Raw genomic sequence first — 27,140 nt, forward strand, 5'->3', positions numbered from 1 at the left:
GGCAATGTTTTAAATTGCAAAGTTACCTTGCTGCTGCTTTGTGCCTTCACATATTCTGAAACAAGATACATATTTAAATGGTTTCTTCCATAGTTAGTGATGTTGCTGTCATGTACAAGGAAGAACCTGAAGTTTTTATATATTGTATACAAATACTTGATCGAGCCATCAACCTATAAATCTCATTCTTTATTTTGGTCTCAAAATGTTTTATAAAAGTCTGAGGAGTGTCCCATACACTTATTTAAGAATTCAGTACTTATAGATCCATTTTAATGTCATTATTATTTATATTTATATAAAATTTAATGAATCTTTTCCTTGACCCCATTAAAGGAAGTAGGTAAATATTTTTTTTTAAACATTATTCATATCGGATCTGTCCTGTCTTTACAATGGAACTAAGATATATCAACACCAACCTTTTTAGATCAGCTTCCAGCTCAGATCGTAAATGAGGTTTCGACATCTCAAAACCCATGGCATCATATCCTGAAGATAGATAGATTCTGTAACCATATATAAAACACCAGAATTCTGCGAATCAGATGTGAAGCCTACCTTTGACCTCAAAATCAATAGGGCTCATTATGCATGACTAATGCGCACACCAAGTTTGCACCAAGTTGTCGAAAAGTTATTGGTCGGAAAAAAAGGTGTTATGCTGTCAACAATGAAGCTAGACAACTTTATCCATTTTTGCAGGTGACACAATGATAATATATTGTATATTGTCTCGCTACTGAGCTAGCTTACAGTGACATTATATTGTGTCAACGTGCAGTGTGAGGAATCAAAACAAACTCCTTCGCAGTGATCTCCCCTGACAAGCAGAATAGATCTCTGCTGATGTGTACGAGTATTGCTGGACTTCAGCTATATAAATTCGTTTTTTTAAATCTTCTTCTTCTTCTCTCTTTTTTGGATAATTTTATAACATTTCAATTTTTCAAAGTGGAGGTTAATATATTTTTTTTAAAAATCAAAGATAATTTACAATCTTAATCTTTGTATCATGTGACATCATTCCATGGTCATGTGATTGGCATGGTAGTAGTGATTACTGTAAGGGAAGTAACACTGTGTGGAGTTTAGGATCACAAGATCATTTCCAACCAAAATGATGCACATAGCAATTTTTGTAGTCTGTCACCGTTTTCTTTCAATATTATTGGCTCTTTTGCATGAAATTTAAACAAACTTTAAAACAAAATTGGCCATCAGTAAAACAATTTGAAAGCCAGTTCATCAATAGTGAATGCTTAAGAGACTACTTATTAATTTCCTTATACATTCCAATCTAAAAACTTTAGAACGGAAAAATTACATCTCTAGCGTTTCAATGTTCTAGCGTTAGCATGTGACAATCACACATATCCTTAAAATTAATTTCATATCCATTTGATTTAAGCAATAAAAAAAGGTATGTCATGCTTCTTATAAGGCGGGGGTATAAACAAGTATGATATGCATTTGTTTTAAAAAAACAGCGGAGACAACAACAAATGACATACCTTCCACAAGCCCCATTCCTAGCTGCCCGGGCACAAATCTGCCGTCAGGTCGTACACCCACATAGTTACGAGATTTGATGGTTTCTATATGATCAGCATGGGTGGCATCAGTACCTGAAATATCGTATAAATTATATTAAAGTTACACTCTTATTTAAAATCACTACATACACATGTATAACAAACATAAATTTTAAGTGATAAACCTTTAACTACTTACTAAATAATGTATTCATGGAAAATATTAATTACTGATAACAAGATTTTAACCGTGTATTTCTTAGCTGAAATAATAAATGATTGGTGAGTCCCAAAAGATTTACAGTGATCAACTATTGTCTCATAAGATAGAAATACCATGTTTTCTGCACCATTCTTTCAAATAAAAGGTGGTATCTGATATGAACTATTGGTGTAAACATAAGTAGTAAATTGAGGGATGGATGTCATTATCGGGGATATGAACTCAATTAGGCAGTCAAAGTATGCTCAGAGTCCTTCAGACTCCACACACCTTAACCGCCCAAACTGCGCTCATACCGCAAAAATGACATCAACCCCGCAATTCATTCCTAATTTGAACACTATGAGATAAATTTCATTTATGTCAAACAATGGCTAGATTGTTAAGAACTTAACAGCATCATAACTTTTATGGTGAACTCTCATGATATTTTTATACATTGAAAATTAACAGGTTCAGCTGAAACAGTTTTCAAGAAGCTGATAAGAAATATAGCAGATTACAAATGTGCGCATAAAAGTTTTAGAGCAATAAAGATTTGCAAGTTAACAACGATGACGTTAACAACAGTTTTAACTTTAACAAAGAGCAACAATTGGCTATATATGTTCATTAAAATTTCAACTAAATGGCTATCTTCACTTCAACTAAATGGCTCACAATGTGATTAACCACAGCTATTAGATAACTTGCAATATGCTATATTTCAGTTTTGATGATAACAAAATATTTTACCGATTGTTGACTAAAACAAGTTAGATATCTTTATATTGAAGGTCAATGAGATAAAGAAATCTAAGATCTTGACAAATATATAAAATTCAAGCTTCTAATTGTGATATATGTCTGAACATTGCAAGGAATACTTCATTTACTGTATTAGTTTAAAATGGCTTCAAAGCTCACTCAGTCCTTCGAAGACTCAGTGGTAATTGCATCAGATTTAATCCATGACTTTGTCTGCTCTCCTTGTAAAGAAGATGAGCTAAACACTGAGGCCAAGTATTTCTGTGAGGACTGTTCGGAATACTACTGTGACAAGTGCCTAACATTTCACTTCAAAATCCACAAACAGCACGTTGTATTGGGCCGTGAGGATGTGGACAAGTGGGCAAGGCAAGGTGACACCCTCATTTCATGTGACCTTCACCCTAAAATGGTCATTAAACTTCTGTGTGTGGACCATGCTAAAATGTGCTGCCAACTCTGTGAGACTTTAAATCACAGGTTAGTGATACACCCAATAATCCAGATCAGAATGGTTTTCATTCTGAACAAGGAATATTAGTAACAAGTAATTTAATATTATTCATTTATTTACTTATTTACTGTGAAATACGCTGTCATATTGACCGAGGGGTTAGACAAGGTCAATGATGATTTTGCGGTCAATATGAACTGCATCAATACATCAATACAATGTTTTGTTCAACAAATTCTGGAAAAAAGAAATTGGAGCAAGCTGGTGAAATAAAAATACAATTTTTCTTGTTGTTAATACATATTTATCATTAAGAACGATAATCTTGAATAATCATAACTTAATTCTAATGCAAAAAACCCTAAGAGAGAACTCATTTTATAAAATAGTTTCAGTCTTCCAGAAATTGTCTTAGACATTTTATAACATGTTTTTCATTCATAAATCCATCATGGCTTTACAAAGAAGATAAAATCACAAAGTTGCATAATTTTTTTTATTTTACCATTTTATATGGTTTGGTTTATCTGTCAAACGAAACATTATTTGTTGTGGCCTAACGTTAAGTTGGAAAGCACCCAGGCAGAACACAGAGTCAACAAACAATTCTAATTAAGATGCACTAAATTCATCTGCATTAAATGGCCTGTTGATAACTATTTAGGTTAACTTGTTTATCTAGCCCTAAAAAAATTACATTTGGTTCATGTTAACTTACCCTTCCCAACCTAAGAAAACTAGAAATGTGTCCATAGGACACGGATGCCCCCACTTTGATTTTTTGTCACAGAAAATAAGCCATAATGATTATTCAGGATAATCTGCACATATAGGATAAGTTGAGTTGAGTTGGGTTTTACGGCATCGCAAGACTGTATAGGTTATATGGCGCCATTCAGGCAGGAAAAAACTTGTTGGATCCACATCTCATTTACATCGAGATGATATTTTTTAAGTATTGTTGGGAAATAAAGGGCCCTAACTCCTAAATGATTAAAGCGATTTCCATGGCTATCGAACTTGATCAAGATATTATGGTCACAATCATGTATGTAAAGTTTGGTGAGGATTGGACACATACTTTTCAAGAATTAGATTGGAAACATATATTTTTGAAGTATTTTTGGCAAAAAAGGGCCGTAACTCCTAAATGACTAAAGCGATTTCCATGACTATCGAACTTGATCAAGATATTATGGTCACAAACATGTGTTTAAAGTTTGGTGAGTATTGGACAAACGGTTTTCAAGAATTAGATCGGAAACATATTTTTGAAGTATTTTTGGCAAAAAAGGGCCGTAACTCCTAAATGACTAAAGCGATTTCCATGACTATCGAACTTGATCAAGATGTTATGGTCACAAACATGTGTTTAAAGTTTGGTGAGGATTGGACAAACGGTTTTCAAGAATTAGATCGGAAACATATTTTTGAAGTATTTTTGGCAAAAAAGGGCCGTAACTCCTAAATGACTAAAGCGATTTCCATGACTATCAAACTTGATCAAGATATTATGGTCACAAACATGTGTTTAAAGTTTGGTGAGGATTGGACAAACGGTTTTCAAGAATTAGATCGGAAACAATCTTCGGGACGTACGTACAGACAGACAGACAGACAGACAGACGTACGGACAAGGGCAACCCTATATGCCGCCACTTTGTGGGGGCATAAAAACACCGACCTTATCTTTTTTATAGTTGGTGAAAATAAAAATGTATACATATATTTCTTTTTTTTTAAGTGTGTGTTTTAATAAAATTATGCAATTTAAACCCTTTAAACCTGAATACAGAAGATAACTTTAACACCAATCTCTATTGATGACAAAAACATTCTTAAATAAAGCCAAATAAAAAAATAAATAAAAAACATACCTACCATACCTGTTTTTGAAAGGGATGTAACCCTTACCAAATCAAAAAAAAATTGGGCTCTATTTTCAAATGTCAAAGTCAGGATAGTATGTGTAAACACATTCCCTAACAGCTAATGAAGTGTCATCCAGTCACTCATTAACTATTCTAATTCTCTTTTCAACAGGAATTGCTAAAACATCAGCTATATCTCGGACCTGGCTAGGGGTATACACAACATGGCTAACTTCAAACAACTTCCATCTAAGGTTGCCCAGGTAACAGCAAACCTTAATCATGTCAGAGAAGTCAGAATAAAGGACCAAAGCTCCTTGAAGACATCTGGCCAATCCATGCTGACACAGATCAACAACCTGAGGAAAACACTGAACCAGCTGCTAGATGAGCTCGAGAAGACGACAGTAGAACAAATGGATAGTGTTCTGGCTAACCTTGATGACACACTACAGACGGACATTGACTCCTGCACACACATGCATGACCAGCTCAAGACACTGCTAGACACCATGCAAGCCCGGGGCAAGGAAGATGAGCAATGTTCCTACATTGGCTTAAGAAAGTGTGAAGAGAAGATGACAGAAGCCAATAACCTGCTCAAGGAACTGTCCACCAAACCTGTTCTTGATGTCACTTTTAAGGCTGCAACTAGAATTACTGACCTGCTGTCTAATATGCGAACTCTGGGCACAGTCCAGGTTCATCATCGCAGGTCTGGCAATAATTCTTACATGTCTGGTGGTTACGTTATGTTTTGATGTAGCAGATAAAAAATATTGGGGGGGTAGTTCCCACCCCAGCACCTTCTGAGAAAAGCCTCTATGTAAAAGCTGATTTCAATACACATTGTTATCATGAAAATCAATTTTCATATTTTCATACAATAAAAGCAAAGACTAACTAGAGATTGCTTTTTTGATTGAGTGCTTTTCTCACCCAATGTGTGGTCGCAGCTGAGAATTAATCAATGATGGACATGAAATTTGTAATTCTGGACACAAACCTACATTAAAGTTCGGCCTATTCTCCATATCAAATAGTGAACATCTACTGCATAAGATGAGTGATCCTATGAATGTTAAGAATTAATGTGGCAAATTGATGTAAGAGATACAACTTCATTTTACTGATCGCATAATCAATAAGGGTCATCTACTAGTCATGACCAACTTGCATACCAAGTACAATTTTTTTGAATGCAAGCATTCTTAAGCTATTGAGTGGAAAACATTTTTCAGCATAAGGTCACATCTAACAAATTGTTTATCACCTGAAGGTCACCACGACTTGACCTAGTGATCACAAAATCAATAGGGATCATGTTCTAGTAATGACTAACTTACAAACCAAATATGAAGGTCCTGGACCCAAAATATCTTCAGTTATTGTGGAAACTGTTTTTTCACCTCAAGGTCACCATAACCTTGACCTTTGACTTACTGATCTCAAAATCAATAGGTATCATCTACTGGTCATTACCAATATAACCTTAGTGTTAATTGAAAGAGGCCCCTGGTTAAAATAAAGATATTATAGCTGCAATTACCTATTCCATGTTTATCCATCAAGGCGATGAGGTCAGCCTCACTCAACAAAGGGGGAGGAGCCGTCTCACCGTCCTTCATCTATGTGACATTTATAAGAATACAAGCTATAAGAATTAACTTCATAACAAGTTCTTCATAACAATTTTGAGACAAATTTTCAAAACATAGGACAAATCATGCTAGTTGGCAAGGTGATACAAATAGTGTGGTAAAATCTCTTGTACTTTTTTTTGAATTATTTGCTTTTTGATATTTTTCTCAATGGTTTCAAAAGTGCTGACTTGTGTCATATGATTTAAAATATATTATTAATAACCAATGAGTCTTACTTCAATAGAAGTTGGCTCAAATTCATCGCCTTTGTCAAATACAGGTATTTCCTGAAAAATAAATTCCAAATGCGTATATGTAGAAAGTTATCAAAATGTGTAGGTATATTTGGAAAAGTTATTAAAAAATATATTAACAAACAGTATATAGACTGAAACTTTCTACAGTCCAAACTCGCTATGTCAATGTCGGAAATCTCAACTTTTTTCTCCAGTTCCAAATTTATTCCTTCTTATTCTATATAAAATAAATCTGCTTGTGTTGATTTCAATATCTTGTTTTTTCGCTATGTCGACCTCCTATTTCAGTCCCAGTGGTCGAATTTCACACATTTTCCTTGTTCCTTATGTCGAACTGTAGATCGAGTTGTAGGTGCGAATTTTTTTTGACAGTTTGGGGCATGTCGCTAAATTACTGTGCGTGTCAAAAATTACTATCTGTCATAATTGAAGTGTAAATAATCAAAGTTTTTTGTTTATGTTTTTGATTAAAGATACAATTATTGCTCAATCTATTTATTGAAACCCACAAGGACGCCGATGACATCACGGGAAAATTAAATAACTATTTCTCTACAATGCATGTAGAAAACAAACAGGCATAACAGCCTTTTCAAACCAGTTTAAATTGTATCTTGAAAAAAATGAATCCTTTATCTTATTCTATGTATTATAGTGTTTGAATTTATTTTTATAAAATGTGCTATATTGCTGTGTATTTTATCACAAATCATGAATGTGCTACTTAATCAAAGTTGTTGTCATATGTTCTATACTGTTTTCTTACAATGTGCAAGTCTTTGTGATTGTGGTTATGTATCTGTTTTTTTGTCATCCATAAATTAAATAAATTTGACACAAATAATTCATTTTTCTTTCACTTTATTCTTTAAAATAACACGTTTGCTGTTTTTATGATGGTTATATGTAACAAGACCATTCAATTACAGAAGTCGGACAACAGACTCAAATCGAATTCAAATCTGTTGGGATTACTGATATTTTTTGTAATTCAGATGAGTCAAATGTTCTTTATCTCGACTTTTTTCCCTAGGTCCCCACAAAGTTCACAAAACAAGTTTTGACTGTATTTTTTATATCATTTGAAACTAGAACACTGCTGTATAAAATACCTATGCTCTTATGTTTTTGGTTTTCATTCCAAAAAAGGAGAAACTCCAATGATTAAGGTCAGGATTATGGGCCTTGCTAGACTAGGGCAACAAGTTTTACTTGAATATCTTGAATTGTTTTGAGTTATGGCAAAGGTAAAAGTTTCTGAAATTGACTTTGAAAAAAATCTAAGAAGCCCTGTACCATAGATAAGATGGAGTATTTTTTCCCTTGGGAATTCTAGACACAAAAAGTGTGTCCTTTACACAGTCATTTACGGTACGTGCCTTATTTAGTTTACCTTGGCATTCCATTTCTCATATGTGTACACTTCAAGGTAATTTCTAGCTGTGATCATTAAACCCTGGGCAGTGAACTGGAATAGAGAAAGAAGAATATACATGCATACTAAAATTGAATATCATGTTGAAATTTCTTCCATGAATAAAAAGATAATAGTTATAAATCAACAAGAATGCTGCTCAGAAAGCAACAACCCTCAGTCGAAAAAATGGGCATATCTCTACAAAAAACAAGAGCTGTCACAGAGACAGCGCGCTCGACTATTCCGCCGCTTTTCAATGTAAGGATTGAAAAGTTTTGGCGAAACATGCATGGATCACTGTTAGATTAGATTTCAATGCAATACATGATGTGCAGAGATATTAGCATAATTGTGGTTACATGCAAAATTTTAACCAGAATTTTTAAGTGTAATAATAAAGGGCCATTATTTGCAAAATACAGCTATCTAACTTTGTTATTCAATTAGGTTGGGTGGTTGAATACCATTGTATAAAGTCTCAATGCAATACCTCAAGTAGTTGCTGAGATATTATCCATGTGTGCTAACATGCAAGACCTTAACCAGAATTTTTAAGTCGCATAATAAAGGGGCAAAAATTATATATTATGAAAGATAGAGTTATCTTACTTGATTAAATAAGAAGGTTAAATGGTTGGGAGCCTGTGTGTAAAGTTTCAATGCAATACATGATGTATTCGCTGAGGTATTGACTTAAAAGTGGTTACATGGAAAACCTTAACCAGAATTTCTAAGTCAAATAATAAAGGCCTATTATTTGCATTAAATACAAACTAGAGTTATCTAACTTGGTAAATAAGGTAGGTTAGATGGTTGAGTAACATTGTATCAAGTCTCAATGCAATACCTTAAGTAGTTGCTGATATATTTACCTATGTGTGCTTACACACATAACCTTAACCAGAATTTCTTAGTCAAATAATAAAGGCATATTATGTGCATTAAATGCAAACTAGAGTTATCTAACTTGGTTAATTAAGTAGGTTGGATGGTTGAGTACCATTGTACTAAGTCTCAATGCAATACCTCAAGTAGTTGCTGAGATATTTACCTATGTGTGCTTGCACACAAAATCTAAATTTATTAATTTAGTATGTAAGATAGTTGGGAATACCTATCCAAAGTTTCAATGCAATAACTGATGTATTTACTGAGATAATGATTTAAAGGTGCTTACATGCAAAACCTTAACCAAGGGGTGACGCCGACGCCGACGCTTGGGTGAGTAGTCTAGCTCTCCTTATTCCTCGAATAGTCGAGCTAATAAAGCTATAGTTTTCAGAACATGAGCATTTGGCTGTGGCAAGTTGTGGTCTACCAAATTTCCTTTGAATATCTTCAACTTTTTCCTAGTTAGAGCTAAGGTTGAATATTTTGCATGCCTACAACAACATTGCCAAGGTTATCATAATACCTTTGTTTTTTGGTTTATTTAAAAACAAACTTAGAGCCTAGAAAATAGTGTAAGAACACATTGAAAATTTCTAATGTCAATGAATTGTACAGATGTGTTTGCATTTTCATGACCTCCAAAATGAGAGTATAAAGTCCTGACTTAAGAGCTTGAAATCTTAATTTATAACTTTGGTCATTGCTGTGTACAATCTAACATCCGATTCCCATCCCACCTACCCTTTCCTCTGCCACGTCAATCTCGACCGTGGTCTCAAAACCTTGGGCATCCTGGGAACAACAGGCCAGAAAGTGACGGACAACAAACTCATAAACACGCTTCTCATCACCCTGTGAACAAAAAGAGATACTGTTTCACCAAGATACTAATCTAATCTCAAGTATAAAAAAATCAAAATAACAGTCTTTCCGTAATTTAACAGTCTTTCCGTAATTGTAAAATTTGTGCCAGGCACCTTGGAAGTTTTAGCATGTCTGAAAAGATATTTGCCTGAGTGAACATTTTGACACAGAAGCCGAAGCAAATCAAGTGCTAATGATTTTGATTGTGCCTTATTGCAAACCAAGAACCAATCAAAACAGTTGTAATAAAATGCTATTACAGATGCATTGTATTTACTCATTTATCTCCGGCAACACATCATAATTCCATATAAACAAGAGGCCCAAAAGGGCCTATGCTCTACTGGCATGACTTTTGTGGTCATATCAATCCAGAGCATGTGTAATGGGTAAAAGGCAACAGACATATAGTTTATGTTTTGTGTTTGGGTTACCTGAAAACGTAGCACGTTCAACATCTGAGCCCAGAAAGTATTGTAAGCAGATTAGTTGCATGAACTATTTTAATATGTGCCAAGTAAAAGTCATCTGACAAAAAAAAAAAATGCTTTCAAAACTGTACTCATAGTAAAAATTTCTGTAGTTTTAAAAGTTAAAAAAAGTTGGTCAAAAGGTCAAAGTCAAGGGCATCCTAGGACAACATTGATCAATTTGAACAAAAATTCGCAATCAATTGTGCTGAGATGGATGCACGAACACACAAAAAGATTTTCAAACCTTTCCAGATTTATGTTTACCAAACCTGTGAACCCTGGGTGTGGCCAGTAATTACACCAGGTGCATACCTTAAACATTCACAACCAATTTTGTTAAGATCAATGCGCAAACTACAGAACTTAAAGCTAAAAAATGGCCTTTGGGCTTTCAACAAGAACAAGGCAGAGTAATTCACAAAATCAACTGCAGAAGCAAAAAGCAAATTGTCTCTCAAAATCCTAGACTTGCAAATTGTCTCCCTTAACTCTAGACTTGAATTTACATATAGATGTAAACTTGGCTAAAAATAGAATTCGCTCATGCAGACCTGGCTAAAAATAGAAAGCATTTCTTTAAAACTTTCATGGCCCATAATGGATATCTAGATACTGTACAAGTTTCATCGAGATACAATGTTTCATCGAGATACAATTCAAAATTGAAGACTGTATTGTGTTCACAAGCAATTGTTTACAGACGCACGAACGCATGGATGCACGACCGCACGGATGCACATACTACGTACACATTACCATCGCATAAGCTCTTCTGGCCTTTGGCCAGTAGAGCTAACAAGAGATGTTAGTGAAACATTTATGCCCCCTTGGGAGCCAAATTGTTAGTAGGATTTGGACACTTAAATAAAATATGGACACCTTTTTTCAGCTTACAGTCACACTGACCTTGACCTTTGACCCACTGACCTCAAAATCAATAGGGTTCATCTGCTGGTCATGACCAATAAGCCTACCTAGTATGAGGTCCCTGGGTCAAAGCGTTCTCAAGTTATTGATCGGAAACCGTTTTTCATGTTAAGGTCACACTGACCTTGACCTTTGACCCACTGACCTCAAAATCAATAGGGTTCATCTGCTGGTCATGACCAATACACCTACCAAGTATGAGGTTCCTGGGTCAAAGCGTTCTCAAGTTATTGATCGGAAACCGTTTTTCATGTAAAGGTCACACTGACCTTGACCTTTGACCCACTGACCTCAAAATCAATAGGGTTCATCTGCTGGTCATGACCAATACACCTACCAAGTATGAGGTTCCTGGGTCAAAGCGTTCTCAAGTTATTGATCGGAAACCGTTTTTCATGTAAAGGTCACACTGACCTTGACCTTTGACCCACTGACCTCAAAATCAATAGGGTTCATCTGCTGGTGATGACCAATACACATACCAAGTATGAGGTCCCTCGGTCAAAGCGTTCTCAAGTTATTGATCGGAAACCATTTGGTATTCCGACCGACCGACAGACAGACAGACAGACAGACAGACCGACCGACATGTGCAAAACAATATACCCCACTTTTTTCAAAAGGGGGCATAAAAATGGGTTTTGTCATTGTTGGTTCTTTCAAATATCGATGTGGGATTGACTAACTACCCCTTAATAGGCAAATAATAAGCAAAAAAACAAAAGTTGATTTGCTAATTAGTCGTCTCCAAATATGTCAGTCATCCGGATTTACAAAAGAGCAGCCTGACCTGTAAAAAATGCATTTATTTCAGTAGTATATATAGGTGTCTTTTCCCCCTAATTTGGACCCCACAAGGGTAAATTTGCTTCTGTAGGGGGGTGGCATACTTTGAAAGTGCCTTCCCCCCGGGGTTTGTATGTTTAAATGGAATAGCCCTAATTTTATCTACAGCCTAAAAATGATATTTGATTACATCGATTACATCAAAACAACAGTTAATAAAAATATGAATATATATGCAGGGAAACTTTTAAGTATCCAATTCAAGGAAAACTTTTGCGCCGAACCTGCAGATTGTGTGTGTACTTGGTGGGATGTATGGGGGGATGGGCGTTGTCCGTCTTGTTACCATTTCTTGGAGTAGGACCCCTCTCTAGCACACCTTGAGCAAACTCTGAAAAAAAACAGTATCACTTGTTTTTATGTCCAGTTAACAGTGATAAGCATACTCGCTTCTTACCAAGGTATTCCCCCACCATTCTTTGCTTGCAAGCTTGTGATTAAGATCTCCCTGATTTGCCCTTGGAATTTTCAACTAGCAGTCTTAGGACACTCATGGTCGACAAAATAAGGTGTCTCTGGTACGTTATAATAGGTTTCCAATATAATGGTAAATATTTAATAAAAGTTAATTTCTGGGGTCCTAGGGTTAAAGAGTAAGGGTCTCTTGCCAAGTATCTAACCAAACGTCACATAGATTCATTGAAAATATGTGTGAAGTTGATATTCTGTAATTTTACCAGGCTATCTTATATACATGTAGAAGTTATAGTCCAGCTGTTTGTAGTCTTTTGTACTTGATGTTGTCATGACTAAGCAAGAGAATACAAATGAAAAACCAAGGCATTGACCAATCAACAAATATTTTAGCAAGTGTGAAGGCACTAGCTGTGAAAAAGTGAGCATGTACATATAAACTACAATTATAAGTTCGGGTTTAATAAGAAAAAAAAATGAGTTTTAAAATTTCGGCAATCATTTATTTCCCTACCTCCCCAGTTTTCATCCCTTGTCTGCTCCTCGACCAGGGCTCGTAGGTCAATCTCCTTCGTAAACATGTTTGTTTCTGTTCTCGGGTAACTTATAAACCCATTCGTATACAACTTTTCTGCAATTCGCATGGTCTCCTTGGCATTGATACGCAGTTTGCGGGATGCTAGCTTTTCAAGTTCCTATGATGAAAAAGATATTTACTTACATTTTAGAATATGAAAAAAAGTTTTAAATCATTACAAATGTTGTTGGTTTTTTGGTGTATACCGTAGAATATTGATTTAACTTTCTGGAAAAAGCAAAGTGTGCATAGCATCATTATAATGCGTGAGATTAGTTATTATACATTTCCTGACTGGTGGCATGTATATCCTGTTTATACACCAATTTATACCAATGCATGAATGTGATATTCAAAGAGATGAAGTCAAAATGAATAACACTTTATGTGGTCCATAAGAAAGGATTTTTATCAAAATAGTCATTTAATTACTTTCTTTACTATATGCATTTAATATTTCCCTATATTCAACTCTTCATTGTTTTTTCATGATAATTATTACAAACATTCAAAAATGTTATGCTTATGAAATTACATCACCGACATTTCCAGCTGCTTTATCTATGAAATATAACAGAAATGAAAATGTGTTTTGCGAAACATTCCAAAGTTGATCATAGAAATATCTCTCTTATCTGGTGAATACTGTAAAATAATTTATAATTGTGGATTTGAAATTTTGTGGTTTTTCGAAAAACAACAATTTTGTGCGTACCTAAATTCGTGGATACTCATTTCTTGAAAAGAAAAACAATCGAAACTGCGATCCTAAATCGTCTGCAAATTAACCATGCGCCAATCTTGTCTTTTGTATCATATAATTATGTCACGCAGTTAATGGCACTACAATCATACAATATGATATTTAAGATTGTAGCGCCATTAACTGCGTGACATAATTGTATGATATTAATATTATATGTCAATTATCGCTTGATTGGTAATATACGGGTCATAAATAAAGATGCACCTACATCAAGGATATAAAAAAGGCCATTGAATGTTAATTAAGAGTTTTTCCAAACTGTGAGAACACAGGAAGAGCATTTAATTAAATAATCGATAAAATATTTCATCAAAGAAACAAAATCAATTAGCGACGCACAGGAGGTTGATAGTCAACCTTATTTAAATGTTCTGGCAATGTCATACAAAGAACTGAATGCAAGTACTAGTAAATGACTTTAAAGTTATTATCACTGAGGTTAAATAATATATAATATAAAACACATTAATAGTAAAATAAACAATGATTTAGGTACTTACAAGCTGTATACCGCGACCATGTATATTCATGTGAATATATGTATACCCTTTTATATAGCTAGTATGATTTCAGAATTAAAGGTCAAATTTTTGTTGGGACCTTGAATTTGTGGATATACCAACCCACGAAATTCACATATATCTGCCCCACGAATATTTATGATTTCACAGGACCATGTTTCGCCAGTGTATATAGCTTTCTATGCTTTGTAATGGGACAGACTTTTTACCAATGAAAAAAGCAGAGTCATACCATGCATACAATAAATCTTAATATATAATAGTTCACGAGAAACACAACCAAATAACAAACCACTGTGTCCAAGGCCTGCGGACGCCATTTACTCTTGCTGCGACCCTTCGTATCCACAACCCTTGCAAGTGGAGACTAGAACAAATATATCATGCTTATTAATAAAGCAAAATTCCAAATAAAAGTTTTACATTTGTTTAATCAAGTGCTGATTTTGCTTTAGAGATGTGACAAATTCATTTAAGGTTGTGTATTGTAATAGGGTTATTAGAACTGCATTTTGACCAGGCATGTTGTATACAACTCAAGTGGATTTTTGCAAATTCGAATTTCACGAGGCCAAGTGAAATCAAAATCTGCAAAAATCCATGAGAGTCGAATACGACATTTTGGATAAAAAAGCAGTACTAATTACCCTTTATTATTATATAAATTATTGGTTGGATGACTTAAAAGCCACATGTTTTCATAATAAATGTCATTTTAACGACGCACCATTTTGTTTTATGACGTAATTTTAACATCACGCAATGAAACTTGTTATGACATAACGTCACAAGAGTGGAATACGGACTAACGTATTTTGCAATATGTATTGCGTGTGGATTTATGATGGGTATATAATAAAAAGTTTTACCACATGATGTTCCCTTGTTCCAAAGTAATACAACCATTATGTATTTCCTCAACTTGGCCTTGATGTCATTTTATCCTACTTATTTAGCTACAAACCTTTCACCGAAAAATGAATTTAACCTTCAATTCTGGCAATAAATGTGTCATGTGAATAAAACAATTTTAAATTCCTTTCAAAAAAGTTATGAAACTTGTAACATGGAAGTTATAAAGCTTGCCAAAGGCTTGCATTATAATTTTTACTAAACTTGTTCCATAGATGTTTGTATTAAACAACAACTCATGGATGATCCTATATGTCTTTAAAATACATATCATATAACTTACCTCAATACACTGCTGGTAGAGGATGAAACAGGCCATATAATCAAATAGACGGTTCCTAAAACATAAGGCCAAAAAATAAAAATTGTGTGGTTAGTTTAAACATTACATATTTTACAACAATTGTGAAGAAAGTTATAATAACTTATACTAAGTCACTCTCATTGGCACGATGTTGCACAATAGTGTGGTCTTGTGTTGTGGGGGAAACCGGACTAACCAGAGAAAACCCACTTGTCCAGCTTGGTGACCACTTATCAAACTCACATGCGCCCAGGCTGGGAATTGAACCTGGGTCGCCTTGGTGAGAAGCGAGTGTACTAACCACTGCGCTTACCGGACAACCAATTGTGTGGTTAGAGTAACATTTTGTCCAAAAACAGGTAGGGTAGATTTTTTCTTCTTTTTTTAACCCACAGACTATAAAAATGGTAGGGTCTGCTCTATGCCTATGTCGTAGGTAGTGTCCGGTAACCTGAACCTAAAGGATTTTTTTAGCCTAAGCACCTTTACCCACACAATCAATCCAATGTACAGGACTTTGTTAAAGTTAACAAAGCTGTGAACAGCATCCTTGTTAACTTTTGAAAATTGCTATATATATCTGATAGACTCATATAATTCATACTTCATTTGAAACAAACACAGTTGAAACATTTGTCTCTAAAAAGTACTGCAGATCGCTAGTGTATCCAAGAAACTTTCAGCATAGTACAGTTTTAAAAGTTAACAACGCTGATGTTAGAACTGTTGTTAAACATTGAGTTTTGAACTATCCGCCCTTAGGCCTAAAAAAAATAATTGTTTGGTTAGGGTTACATCCTTTTCAAAAATAGGTAGGGTAGGTAGGCTTTTTATTTTTTTTATTATTTTTTTTATTGGGCTTTATATAAGAATGTCATTTTCATCATTGGAGAATGGTGTTAAAGTTATCTTCAATATAAGCAATTAAGGTTTTAAACTACATATTGAAAAGCAAAAAAAAGAGAATTTTTTTATTTTTTCATTTTTTTTTTTCAATTTGACTATAAAAACGTTAGGGTCGGCGCCTATTCCGTAGGTAGGGTCGGGTAACCCGAACCAAATGTATTTTTTTTTAGGCCTTAGCATTATAATAATTATGGAATCATATTTTTTCTAATATTTTGTTTTGTATCATAAAAAGATTTCTTGAGATATTATCTAATGCAAGAGATTCCTTTAAATCAATTGAATCTGGCATGGTCTTATTCAGTGCATTTAACAGTTTTAAAGGGAGGCAAACACTACAATAATACAAAACTCTTCTTACAAAGTTGTCTCCCTTAGAAAATTGCTTTTCATTTCATAAGGAACAGAGCTCTTGTGGATATCTTACTAATGTATAAGTTTGATTCAGATACAATCAAAACTGAAAAAAAATTATTGCGCACACAAGCAATTGTCTACAGATGCAGGGACGGATGATGGAAACCATGTCATTATACCAAATATTTTGGCCTCTGGCCAGTTGACCTAAAAACACAAAATACTGTATATTCTTTTCAACTGACAAAAAAGAAATAAGCAAAAGCAATTGTAATTGTAATTGTAACTATAATACATTAACAATAAATTAAAAAGACAACAAGAGCTGTCACAGAGACAGTGCTCGACTATTCCGCCGCTTTTCGGTGTATGGATTGAAAAGTTTTGGCGCAACATGCATGGATCACTGTTAGATTAGATTTCAATGCAATACATGATGTGCTGAGATATTTACATTAATTGAATTGGAAAATATTTGAGGTGGTATGCAAACTTTAACGTAAATTGTAAGTAGAAAAAGGGGCATAATTTTGTCAAAATACTTGATAGAGTTACCTCCTCCTGTGTACAGGCTGGGGAGCATGATATTAAACAAGTGTGCAAAGTTTCAAAGCCATGGACTTTGAAAATATTTGAGGTGGAACGCAAACTTTAACGTAAATTCTAAGTAGAAAAAGGGGCATAATTTTGTCAAAATGCTTGATACAGTGACCTCCTCCAGTGTACAGGCTGGGGGGGCATGATGGTGAACATGTGTGCAAAGTTTCAAAGCCAGATGTCACTGGTCTTTGGAAATATTTGAGGTGGTACGCAAACTTTAATGCAAATTCTAAGTCGAAAAGGGGCATAATTTTGTCAAAATGCTTGATAGAGTTACCTCCTTCTGTGTATAGGTTTGGGGCAAGATGGTGAACAAGTGTGCAAAGTTTCAAAGCCATATGTCAATGGACTTTGAAAATATTTGAGGTGGTATGCAAACTTTAACGTAAATTCTAAGTAGAAAAGAGGCATAATTTTGTCAAAATGCTTGATAGAGTTACCTCCTCCTGTGTACAGGTTGGCGGCATGATGGTAAACAAATGTGCAAAGTTTCAAAGCCATATATCAATGGACTTTGAAAATATTTGTGGTGGTACGCAAACTTTAACGTAAATTCTAAGTAGAAAAAGAGGCATAATTTTGTCAATATGTTTGATAGAGTTACCTCCTTCTGTGTACAGGTTGGGGGCATGATGGTGAACAAGTGTGCAAAGTTTCAAAGCCATATGTCAATGGACTTTAAAAATATTTGAGGTGGTACGCAAACTTTAACATAAATTCTAAGAAGAAAAAGAGGCATAATTTTGTCAAAATGCTTGATAGAGTTACCTCCTCCTTTGTACAGGTTGGGGGCATGATGGTAAACAAGTGTGCAAAGTTTCAAAGCCATATGTCAATGGACTTTGAAAATATTTGAGGTGGTACGCAAACTTTTACATCCAAGTGGTAACAACGACATCGACGCTCGGGTGACTAGGATAGCTCTCCTTATTCTTCGAATAGTTGAGCTAAAAAATAACTGCAAACCTTTTCCAATTGAATTCCACATCAACTTCATCCATTTTGTACTTAACTGAAAAAGTGAACATTTTAGAAGAGATAAGATACAAAATATTTCCGGTAATAAAAGTATCTGTAAGATTAAGAAAGGGGAGAAAAGAGTTTAAAATCTTTTTACAGATCAGAACAAAAACAAGAAGTAAGGGATTTTTCATCATAATTTCATAAGAGGCCTGGCCTTTTCAAATTATGAAAAAATGCTTCAAGCTCATTTATTATCTGTTTAATATAATTATATTGATCGACTGTTGGTAAAAATTTATATTATTTATTATTATTATCTGTTAACAACCAGACCAAATACCTATTCAAAGACACCATACAATTACCAATATACCTCTTAGTTTCCAGAAAGGTTCTGGAACGAACGCCTGGACCTGCTTGTATCTCTCGACAACAAAGCCAAGGGTCGGGAACTGGCAACTGCCATAGCTTATCAGTTGGTCAGCGAGAACATTCGGAAATATCTTCTGGAGTCGTAACGTTTGGAATCGAGTGAATGCAGCTCCTGTAAATTATTATTTCATATCTTAACAAGTTTGAAGACTCTGCCACAAGTAATTAAAAAAGTTATCATTCCCAGAGTAAAGTGTTACCACCCCTGGACAAAGTTATCCCTATGTATCTTCATGCTCTGCTTTTCAAACAACACAACTAGAAATTACTGAATTCTGAACTCAATAACATGTTCATGAGCTTAATTTTAATGTCCATCCTACACCTTCGAGGAAATTGTAAATGCTTGGATTTTTTTTCCGAATTAAAGGTCACCACATCACAACTACAGGTTCATCAGTTGTTGTTTTTTCCCACCATTTTGGTAAGGGAGTTAATTAGGATCTTTCTAATTGGGAAAAATGGTGTTTAAATTGACTACTAAACAGGGAAATATTTAAGAAATGCTTTAAGAAATAGAAAAGGCTGAAACAACATATCGACCCATATTTTTTCTAAAAAGACAACTAGGATTTAATAGCAACATTTTTTTGTTTTGGCAGTGTGAATGGGGCTGAAAAATTGGTCAGAAAAAAAGAGCTTCCACTGTAGGTGATGAATGCCCCTCAAAGTACCAGACAGATCAATGGAATATAACTACATTCAGAAAGAGCTTACATGAACTACAATGTATAAGCAGTTATATGCTGGACCCCATGATTGTTCACTCTGAGAGTGTGAAGAGTTTATCTAAGAGGAATGGAGCTTGGAGTTGCACATGATACATTTAGAGAAAAGAACCTCAGTGTCACACCAAACATGTCGCCTTTGTGTGCCAAACAAATGTGCCATATTAATTCTAAATCATCCCTTATATGAGAAAGTTACAGCCCAAGCACAACCACCTATATTCTATGTGCATCATTCCAAAAGGATTAACATCTAAGTGTGACCTTAAGCTTCAATCAAGGGGTCATACATGTGACACGTCCAACCCCTATATATGTGCTTAAGATAAAAAATAAATCACGCCATGCAAGACACGAAAAACAGACCGAATGACAGTTTGATTTTAAAATGCCCATTTTCAGGGGCATAAAAAATAACTGCAAATGTATAAGTGTATTGATAAATGACATTATTTCAAAAACTGTTGCTAAATGAATTCAGATATGTTTACACAATATTATAATGCGCATGTGTCCTACCAATTCGAAGATCCAGTTCTTGTCTCACATCAACTGCATCGCTCACACGTTTATCTGGTTGAATCAGGTTATTACAGGCTCGTGCTATGGCCCTGAATGTCGAGCAGAATCAGTTACAAAATTAGACTAAATTTTGGTAATAATATCAAGGGAACAATGCGCTTATCAGTAAGTGTGATAGTATGTTAGACACATATGAGTATTTATCACTCCATCATTTGTAAAGAAGAGGAAACATTATTCATAAACCAGAGAACTGTGGAATGAAAGCCACAGAAAAATGGGCCTCAGGCAACATGTATATCAAGTTTCATTTGAATACCTTGAATAGTTTTTGAGAAATGGCGAATGGGTTAAGTTTCTGCATGATCACAACAACACCAAGGCTATGACAATACCGCAACTTTTTTTCTTCCAAAAACAGATGACTTAATATCTAAATGCTACTAACCATCATTTACAAACACAATCAAATCTTACTGTGGAGTGATTTCTGAAAACTTGGCTCTGTAAACTTGAATATTTGGTTTTACTGTAAAGAGAAACGAAATGATTATGGCGTTAGAATGTTATTTCAGTATTTACTGATTATTTATATACCTGTATGAGCACTGTCCAAAAACATTGCAGACAATCAGTGTTAAAAACAAAGAAAATATGGGACAACATATTCAATGGTCTGATTGTTCAGAATATTTGTAAAAGTTAACAACCTTGTTAACATCATTGTTGTTAACTTTCAAATCATTACTGCTCTGGAAGTTTACTGGATATACTTGTGATTTGCTGTATTTCTAACAAGATTTGAGTTTACAGTTTTGGCTGTATTCGTTTATATTTAAATAACAACCATGTCATTAATCACGTTGTTAACTTTAACAAAGTTTTGAACAATCAGCCCAAAGTTAAACAAGCATAAAACACAAGTTATACTGTGCCGGACACAAAAACCATTTATCAATGACGTGTGACTCATGAAATAAAATATGGTCTTACATTCAATGAAAGAGGTCGTCCTAGGTTCTGATTTGTTTGATCCAGGACGTAAACAAGCAATAGATTTAATTAGTTATATATGTTTGATTGCATAGCGCTTACTTGCTTTGCAGACCTGTATAACCTCGAAACCAATATTTTCTCCTTCCCGGTCGCAATCTGTCCACACAACCAGGAACTGGGACCCTCGGACCTCTCTCTCTAATGTCCGCTTTAAAAGAAATATCACATTAGTTACAATCATGATCAATCCACAAAACCAGGAACTGGGACCCTCAAACCTCTCTCTCTAATGTCTGGTTTAAAAGGAACTAGAGCTGTCACAGGAGTGACGAATACCCCCAAATGCCGCCTGGACACAGGAATGGCAAACCATTCCTTTAAAAAGAGGCCATAACTCCAAGGTTACTGCACACTACATCTTCTTTTATCATGCCCAACCGACCGACCGACCGACAAGCTCACTAACTTGATCTGTATCTTCTGATGTTACACCTTTGTACCAAAAAATGTTCAAATCTGTCAAGCCTTTTATGAGTTATCGTCCGGAAAACAGTTTTTCTTTTTTTAGTAACAGTGACCTTGACCTTGGCCCCACCAGCCCCAATATCGAACTTGACCTGTATCTTCTGATGTTACACCTGTGTACCAAAATTTTTTCAAATCTGTCAAGCCTTTCATGAGTTATCTTCCGAAAACCGTTTTTCTATTTTTAGTAACAGTGACCCTGACCTTGGCCCCACCAGCCCCAATATCGAACTTGACCTGTATCTTCTGATGTTACACCTGTGTACCAAAACTTTTTCAAATCTGTCTAGCCTTTCATGAGTTATCATCAGGAAACCATGAAAACCGACAGACCGATCGACCGACAGACAAGCTCACTCCTATATACCCCCTCAAACTTCGTTTGTGGGGGTATAAATATCACATTAGTTAAAATCATGATCAACCAACACTACCAGGAACTGGGACCCTCGGACCTCTCTCTCTAATGCCGGCCTTAAAGAAATATCACATTAGTTACAATCATGATCAACCCACACAACCAGGAACTGGGACCCTCAGACCTCTCTCTCTAATGTCCGCTTTAAAGGAAATATCACATTAGTTACAATCATGATCAACCCACACTACCAGGAAGTGGGACCCGCGGACATCTCTTTTTAATGTCTGCTGTACAGGAAATATCACATTAGTTACAATCATGATCAACCCACACTACCAGGAACTGGGACCCTCAGACCTCTCTCTCTAATGTCCGTTTTAAAGGAAATATCACATTAGTTACAATCATGATCAACCCACACTACCAGGAACTGGGACCCGCGGACCTCTCTTTCTAATGTCTGCTTTAAAGGAAATATCACATTAGTTACAATCATGATCTACCCACACAACCTGGAACTGGGACCCTCGGACCTCTCTCTCTAATGTCCGCTTTAAAGAAAATATCACATTAGTTACAATCATGATCAACCCACAAAACCAGGAACTGGGACCCGCGGACCTCTCTCTCTAATGTCCGCTTTAAAAGGAAATATCACATTAGTTACAAGCATGGTCTATCCATGACCAACCAGTACACACCCAGGAACTGGAACCGTCCCACCCCTCTTTCTGACTCTCTCTCTAATGTATGAGAGAAATATGGCCCGGCCTTGCTAAACATGTGCATATTTTCCTAAGCAACACGTATACCAGTTTTATTTAAACATCTTGAACAGATTTTTAGTAAAAGCAAAGTTAAAAGTTTTTGCACATAGTAAAGCATATGTATTTTAAATATATATTCACTGTATTTCAAGACAGAATGTTTTATACCATGGAATTATACCATGGAATTGTGACCTTTACCCTTTAAATCAAAAACGAGCTAAGTGAGATGTACCTTGATGTCAATGAAGTTTTCTGGGCAATACTTTTCCACTGGAGCATCAAACAATGACACAGGGCTACAAGCATGCCTGAAATAAAAACACACCTGCAGAAAGTGTTACTTTGCTGGAAAGCAGGGGGTAAATTACAGATTTTTGAAATGTAGATAAATGAAACATACCATGACTCACAGAAAGAGTTACTTTGTTGGAATGTAAGAGTAAATTTTTGAAATGTTGTTCAATGAAACATACCCCACATTGTGTGATATTGAGTGCTTACAAAATGGTTTAAAGCTGCACCATCACATATTGTCATTTTTATACTTTATCTCAAAATGAGCTACTTTTGGCAGCAACGCCTTCAATGCAGTCATATTAGATTGTTCACAATAGAACAGATTTCAATAGCTTGGTAAACTGCCAAAAATTTCCTTTTTTAAAGCGTTTATAGTTACGCCCTTAGCCAGATACATCAATTTTAGAATGTAAATATGATAAACTTCAGTCTTATATCTCGGGTTTCCAGAGACAAAAAGTAAAAAAGTTGTCAAAACTTTCAATCCCTGAGAGTTAAATGTTTGTCTTGAAACATCATGTATATTTTTGTTTTTGTTTGTCCTTGTGCCTTCATGACCATGGGATATTAACCTCTGTGCTTACACACAAAACCTTTACCAAATTTTCTATGAAAAATAAAAGGCAATTATTTGCATTACAAACATAACAAGGCAGTCCAAATGACAGCTATATCCCCCACCGTTGTTTTTTTGTATATTTTGTTTTTCTCGCAGCCTGACTGGTACGTTGAAACTGACCAAAATTGTACACAACCACTGGTCAAGAGTGGGAATATAGAAAACACAAGTTATTTGATCGGTAACCTAAATATTCTTGGATATATGAACATATTATAAAAGGATATTTGTTAAAGTTATTCATATTGTGTGTAGTGTAGGTCAGATCAATGTCAAGGTTATTTTGGCTAAAAAAAAGAAGGAAAATGAGTCCTTGATTTATAACATTGATGAAATAGCAAGCCTTAAGTATTTTCGATAAAGTAATATGGTAATCCATCAATGCATAAGTAAGTTATAGCGCGGACACAAGCATGTGTACTCTGACCTTTAAATGTCTTGTATGACCTTGACCTTTGAGGTCAAGGTCACTGCACATCTTATCAACGAGGACAACATTTGTACCAAGCAATATGGTAATCCATCCATGCATAAGTAAGTTATAGCCCGGACACGAAATGTTACAGCCAGACCGACAGACGGACGGACCAACTGACGAAGTGCATTCCTTTAATCCTCTCCCCACTCTGTTGGGGGGGGGGGGGGGGGGGGGGGGGGATTAATAATAGTTATCTTACTTCATTAATAAAGTAGGTTGAATAGTTGAAAACATGTCTAAAGTTTCAATGCAATACATAATGTATTTGCTACGATAATGACTTGAAGGTGCGTATGTGCAAAACCTTAACCAAGGTGTGACACTGACACCATCACCGACGCTAGGGCAAGTAGTATAGCTCTTCTTATTCTTCGAATAGTCGAGCTAAAAGCTCATAAACATACCATTTCTTGTACTGTCCAGTAAACTCAAGGCCAAGCAGATGTCCAGATACAGAGGTCATTACCATGTTACAGCGCTGGTTGAACAGCATGTACTCAAACTCATAGAGCTTGTTGAACTTTGAAAATCCCTCTTTCTGAAATGAACAAGTGCTTATCGAAATCAAAATATTGCGCAGTAATCAATGGTGAACATCTTTTAGGTTACCCAGATACAAGTATTTATTTCAGATATATCAATCATTAGCATTGAAACTGGTAAGTTACGAAAGAAAACATATACACTTGTAAAATGATTTCTGGGCTTGATCAAATTCTGGATACAGTTAGGCTTGTTCAAATTTGTAATGACACCAGCGTTATATTTATCAACCAATGTAAATGAAGATTGAAATGTAAATGTCACAGAAGTTAGGCTTGTTGAAGAAGGATTTCTTCACACCAGATTGAATTTTTACTAGTGTTTACCCACCAGACTTGAGCCAATTTGTACACTGCTTGGGGTTAAAACCTTTTATGCACCAGTCAATTGTAACCCCACCCCACCCCAGGTCTGGGGAGATAGGGGGCAAATGTGACAGAGTATATGCAGTGGAGGGGGGGGGGCGTATTTACAATTGCTGGGGGCGTATTTACAATTGCTTGGTGCATTGAAATCTTCAAAAGTGTCATTGAAACACATAGTAAATGCATGTAAATGCACTAGTCCAACTACAGGGCTCCCTCTAATTTATGGAAGGAGGGGGCTGGGGACTTTCATAGCTGTCTTTCGGCTATAGATGGAGGGTGCTGGTAGAGGCTGTACTAGTGCTATGGATTTCAGCTCACCTTTGAGGTTAACTTAACAGTGTTATATGCATCAACTCACAACATTACTTTACAAAAGAAATAATGAAAATACAAAATACGTTAGATCAAACAAGTTTTTTTCGCTAAAAGAAATTACCCTATTAAATCTTCCCCTTGACATCACATCTGCAATACACTTTGCAGCATCATTTTTCTCTGCAACATTTAAAACCTTCACCATGTTAGTGTTTCGACCAGTTGAAAATCTATGAGAAAGGGGAAGCTTCAAAAGGTTTATAATAGCATTTCTAATAAACATTTGTAATCATTTGCTTAAAAAAACGTAAATTTTCCTTGGTATGTTATTGACAGTTTCATGGAGGGCGCCATTTTAATAATGGAACCCTAAGAAAATATATTTCAGGTTACACTCAACTATTTTTGAAACTAAAACAGTGGCATGTCATTATGACCCCTGCTACTTGTAATTCATCAAAATGTTGAGTTTTAAGCTTTCAGTTTTAACCATTCAAAACAAGAAATTGAATTGTTATTACACTTCTGGAGTCTAAATTCATTATCGAGAATGCCTTGTGTAGAAAACCATTTCTTATTTATGCTCTCTTAAATTAGTTAAATGCTTTTGTAACACAGGATTCAGATTAAAACGCATGTCTTTAATTATGTTGATTTCTTTAGTAATTTGCTGTTTTTTCAAACTATATTTCAAGAGACGTTTTGATCGTTCTTTCGGGACCTGGTTCAAAAAGATATCCTAGTGGTAATCCTTACACTGTTGAAGAGTGTTCGATGTATACATGTTAAATTATGGGGAGAATCAATGTCCCAATATATTTTTATTGAAATGCAGTTAAGGCAAAATTGAGTTCATAAAGCAAAGAACTAAATTAAATATCAAACCTTTAATTGGCATGTTCAAAATGTAGACCATATTCTATAAAATTCAGACAAAATGCTTCATAAAAATGTAGTAATGATTTTCATTTTTACTGATTTGAGCGGTAATACGATATGTTCATACCAGTTCTATTTCTATCTAAACATTGCACGGATTGAAAATAAAATCTGGACTCCTCAACAGAGAATAACACACTATATCGGGTTTCCTATTGAAGTGTTGCGCCAATCTAGTACACTTTTATGATCATACTTCTTTCCAGTAATTAAGCCAGGAATGTTAAAATGTACATGGTGTTTAAATTTCAATAACAGAGAAGATTCTCATCTTGATCACCCGATACTTTGCAATGCCCATTATCAATGTCACCAAATTTCATTGCAATTGCACCAAAAGTAATTTTGTTATTGCTTGCTGAAGACATAAAAGGGGCTGAACTCTTACAGATGCAGTTTTCAACATGATTGAAATTGATAAAGAAATTATGTGCACAAATTTAATAATGATTGGATAAGCTTTTGCCGATGTTGCCACTGCTGTAAGTACTTCTTGAAAGTCACCTTATGCGACCAAGTAGAAAGAACCTTGTGAGTTGATTGCTCTCATTGCTTGCAATAATGATGTCGCAGATCACACGATCCAACATTATATTCTCTACAAACAGTTACTGCTGTACAACTACCTTATACTTTATAACAAGTAACACTTTACAGTGAATACTGAGACCAAGAAGATAGATTAGCCATCTTGAAGTGTGCCTACATCCTTTCCATTTTAAAATCCAGATTAAGTGGCAACAACTAACACATGCTATAGCTTGTGTAGTTGCATGCTC

At 35.1% G+C, this 27,140-nt stretch overlaps 2 protein-coding genes across 2 annotated transcripts in view; one reads left to right on the forward strand and one right to left on the reverse strand.

Moving 5' to 3' along the window:
• The window catches only part of LOC128220530 (DNA topoisomerase 3-alpha-like), a 43,013-nt gene extending 17,244 nt beyond the window's left edge, over positions 1 to 25,769 (reverse strand). The window contains exons 1-19 of the mRNA XM_052928966.1: positions 25,544 to 25,769; positions 24,601 to 24,734; positions 23,035 to 23,110; positions 21,246 to 21,354; positions 20,628 to 20,679; positions 20,148 to 20,239; positions 18,842 to 19,012; positions 18,472 to 18,517; positions 15,622 to 15,676; positions 14,719 to 14,793; positions 13,077 to 13,257; positions 12,373 to 12,479; positions 9,780 to 9,890; positions 8,124 to 8,198; positions 6,710 to 6,760; positions 6,380 to 6,458; positions 1,515 to 1,628; positions 423 to 492; positions 27 to 55 (exon numbers count right to left, since the gene is read on the reverse strand). Of these exons, the coding sequence (XP_052784926.1) occupies positions 27 to 55; positions 423 to 492; positions 1,515 to 1,628; positions 6,380 to 6,458; positions 6,710 to 6,760; positions 8,124 to 8,198; positions 9,780 to 9,890; positions 12,373 to 12,479; positions 13,077 to 13,257; positions 14,719 to 14,793; positions 15,622 to 15,676; positions 18,472 to 18,517; positions 18,842 to 19,012; positions 20,148 to 20,239; positions 20,628 to 20,679; positions 21,246 to 21,354; positions 23,035 to 23,110; positions 24,601 to 24,734; positions 25,544 to 25,705 (1,789 nt within the window). The 5' untranslated portion in view covers positions 25,706 to 25,769. The remainder of the gene's footprint in view (positions 1 to 26; positions 56 to 422; positions 493 to 1,514; positions 1,629 to 6,379; positions 6,459 to 6,709; positions 6,761 to 8,123; positions 8,199 to 9,779; positions 9,891 to 12,372; positions 12,480 to 13,076; positions 13,258 to 14,718; positions 14,794 to 15,621; positions 15,677 to 18,471; positions 18,518 to 18,841; positions 19,013 to 20,147; positions 20,240 to 20,627; positions 20,680 to 21,245; positions 21,355 to 23,034; positions 23,111 to 24,600; positions 24,735 to 25,543) is intronic.
• LOC128220540 (transcription intermediary factor 1-alpha-like) lies at positions 2,552 to 5,157 on the forward strand. The gene is made up of 2 exons (XM_052928976.1): positions 2,552 to 2,985; positions 5,003 to 5,157. Exons 1-2 carry the CDS (start codon positions 2,648 to 2,650, stop codon positions 5,010 to 5,012), a joined length of 348 nt encoding a protein of 115 aa, XP_052784936.1. The 5' UTR covers positions 2,552 to 2,647; the 3' UTR covers positions 5,013 to 5,157.
• Positions 25,770 to 27,140: the final 1,371 nt, after the last annotated feature.

The sequence above is a fragment of the Mya arenaria genome, chromosome 2 (genome assembly GCF_026914265.1).
Source record: "Mya arenaria isolate MELC-2E11 chromosome 2, ASM2691426v1".
Classification (NCBI taxonomy): Eukaryota; Metazoa; Mollusca; class Bivalvia; order Myida; family Myidae; genus Mya; species Mya arenaria.

Excerpts from the sequence above, each read along its gene's own strand:
- LOC128220540 (XM_052928976.1), top strand. The coding sequence starts at position 2,648 with ATGGCTTCAAAGCTCACTCAGTCCTTCGAAGACTCAGTGGTAATTGCA.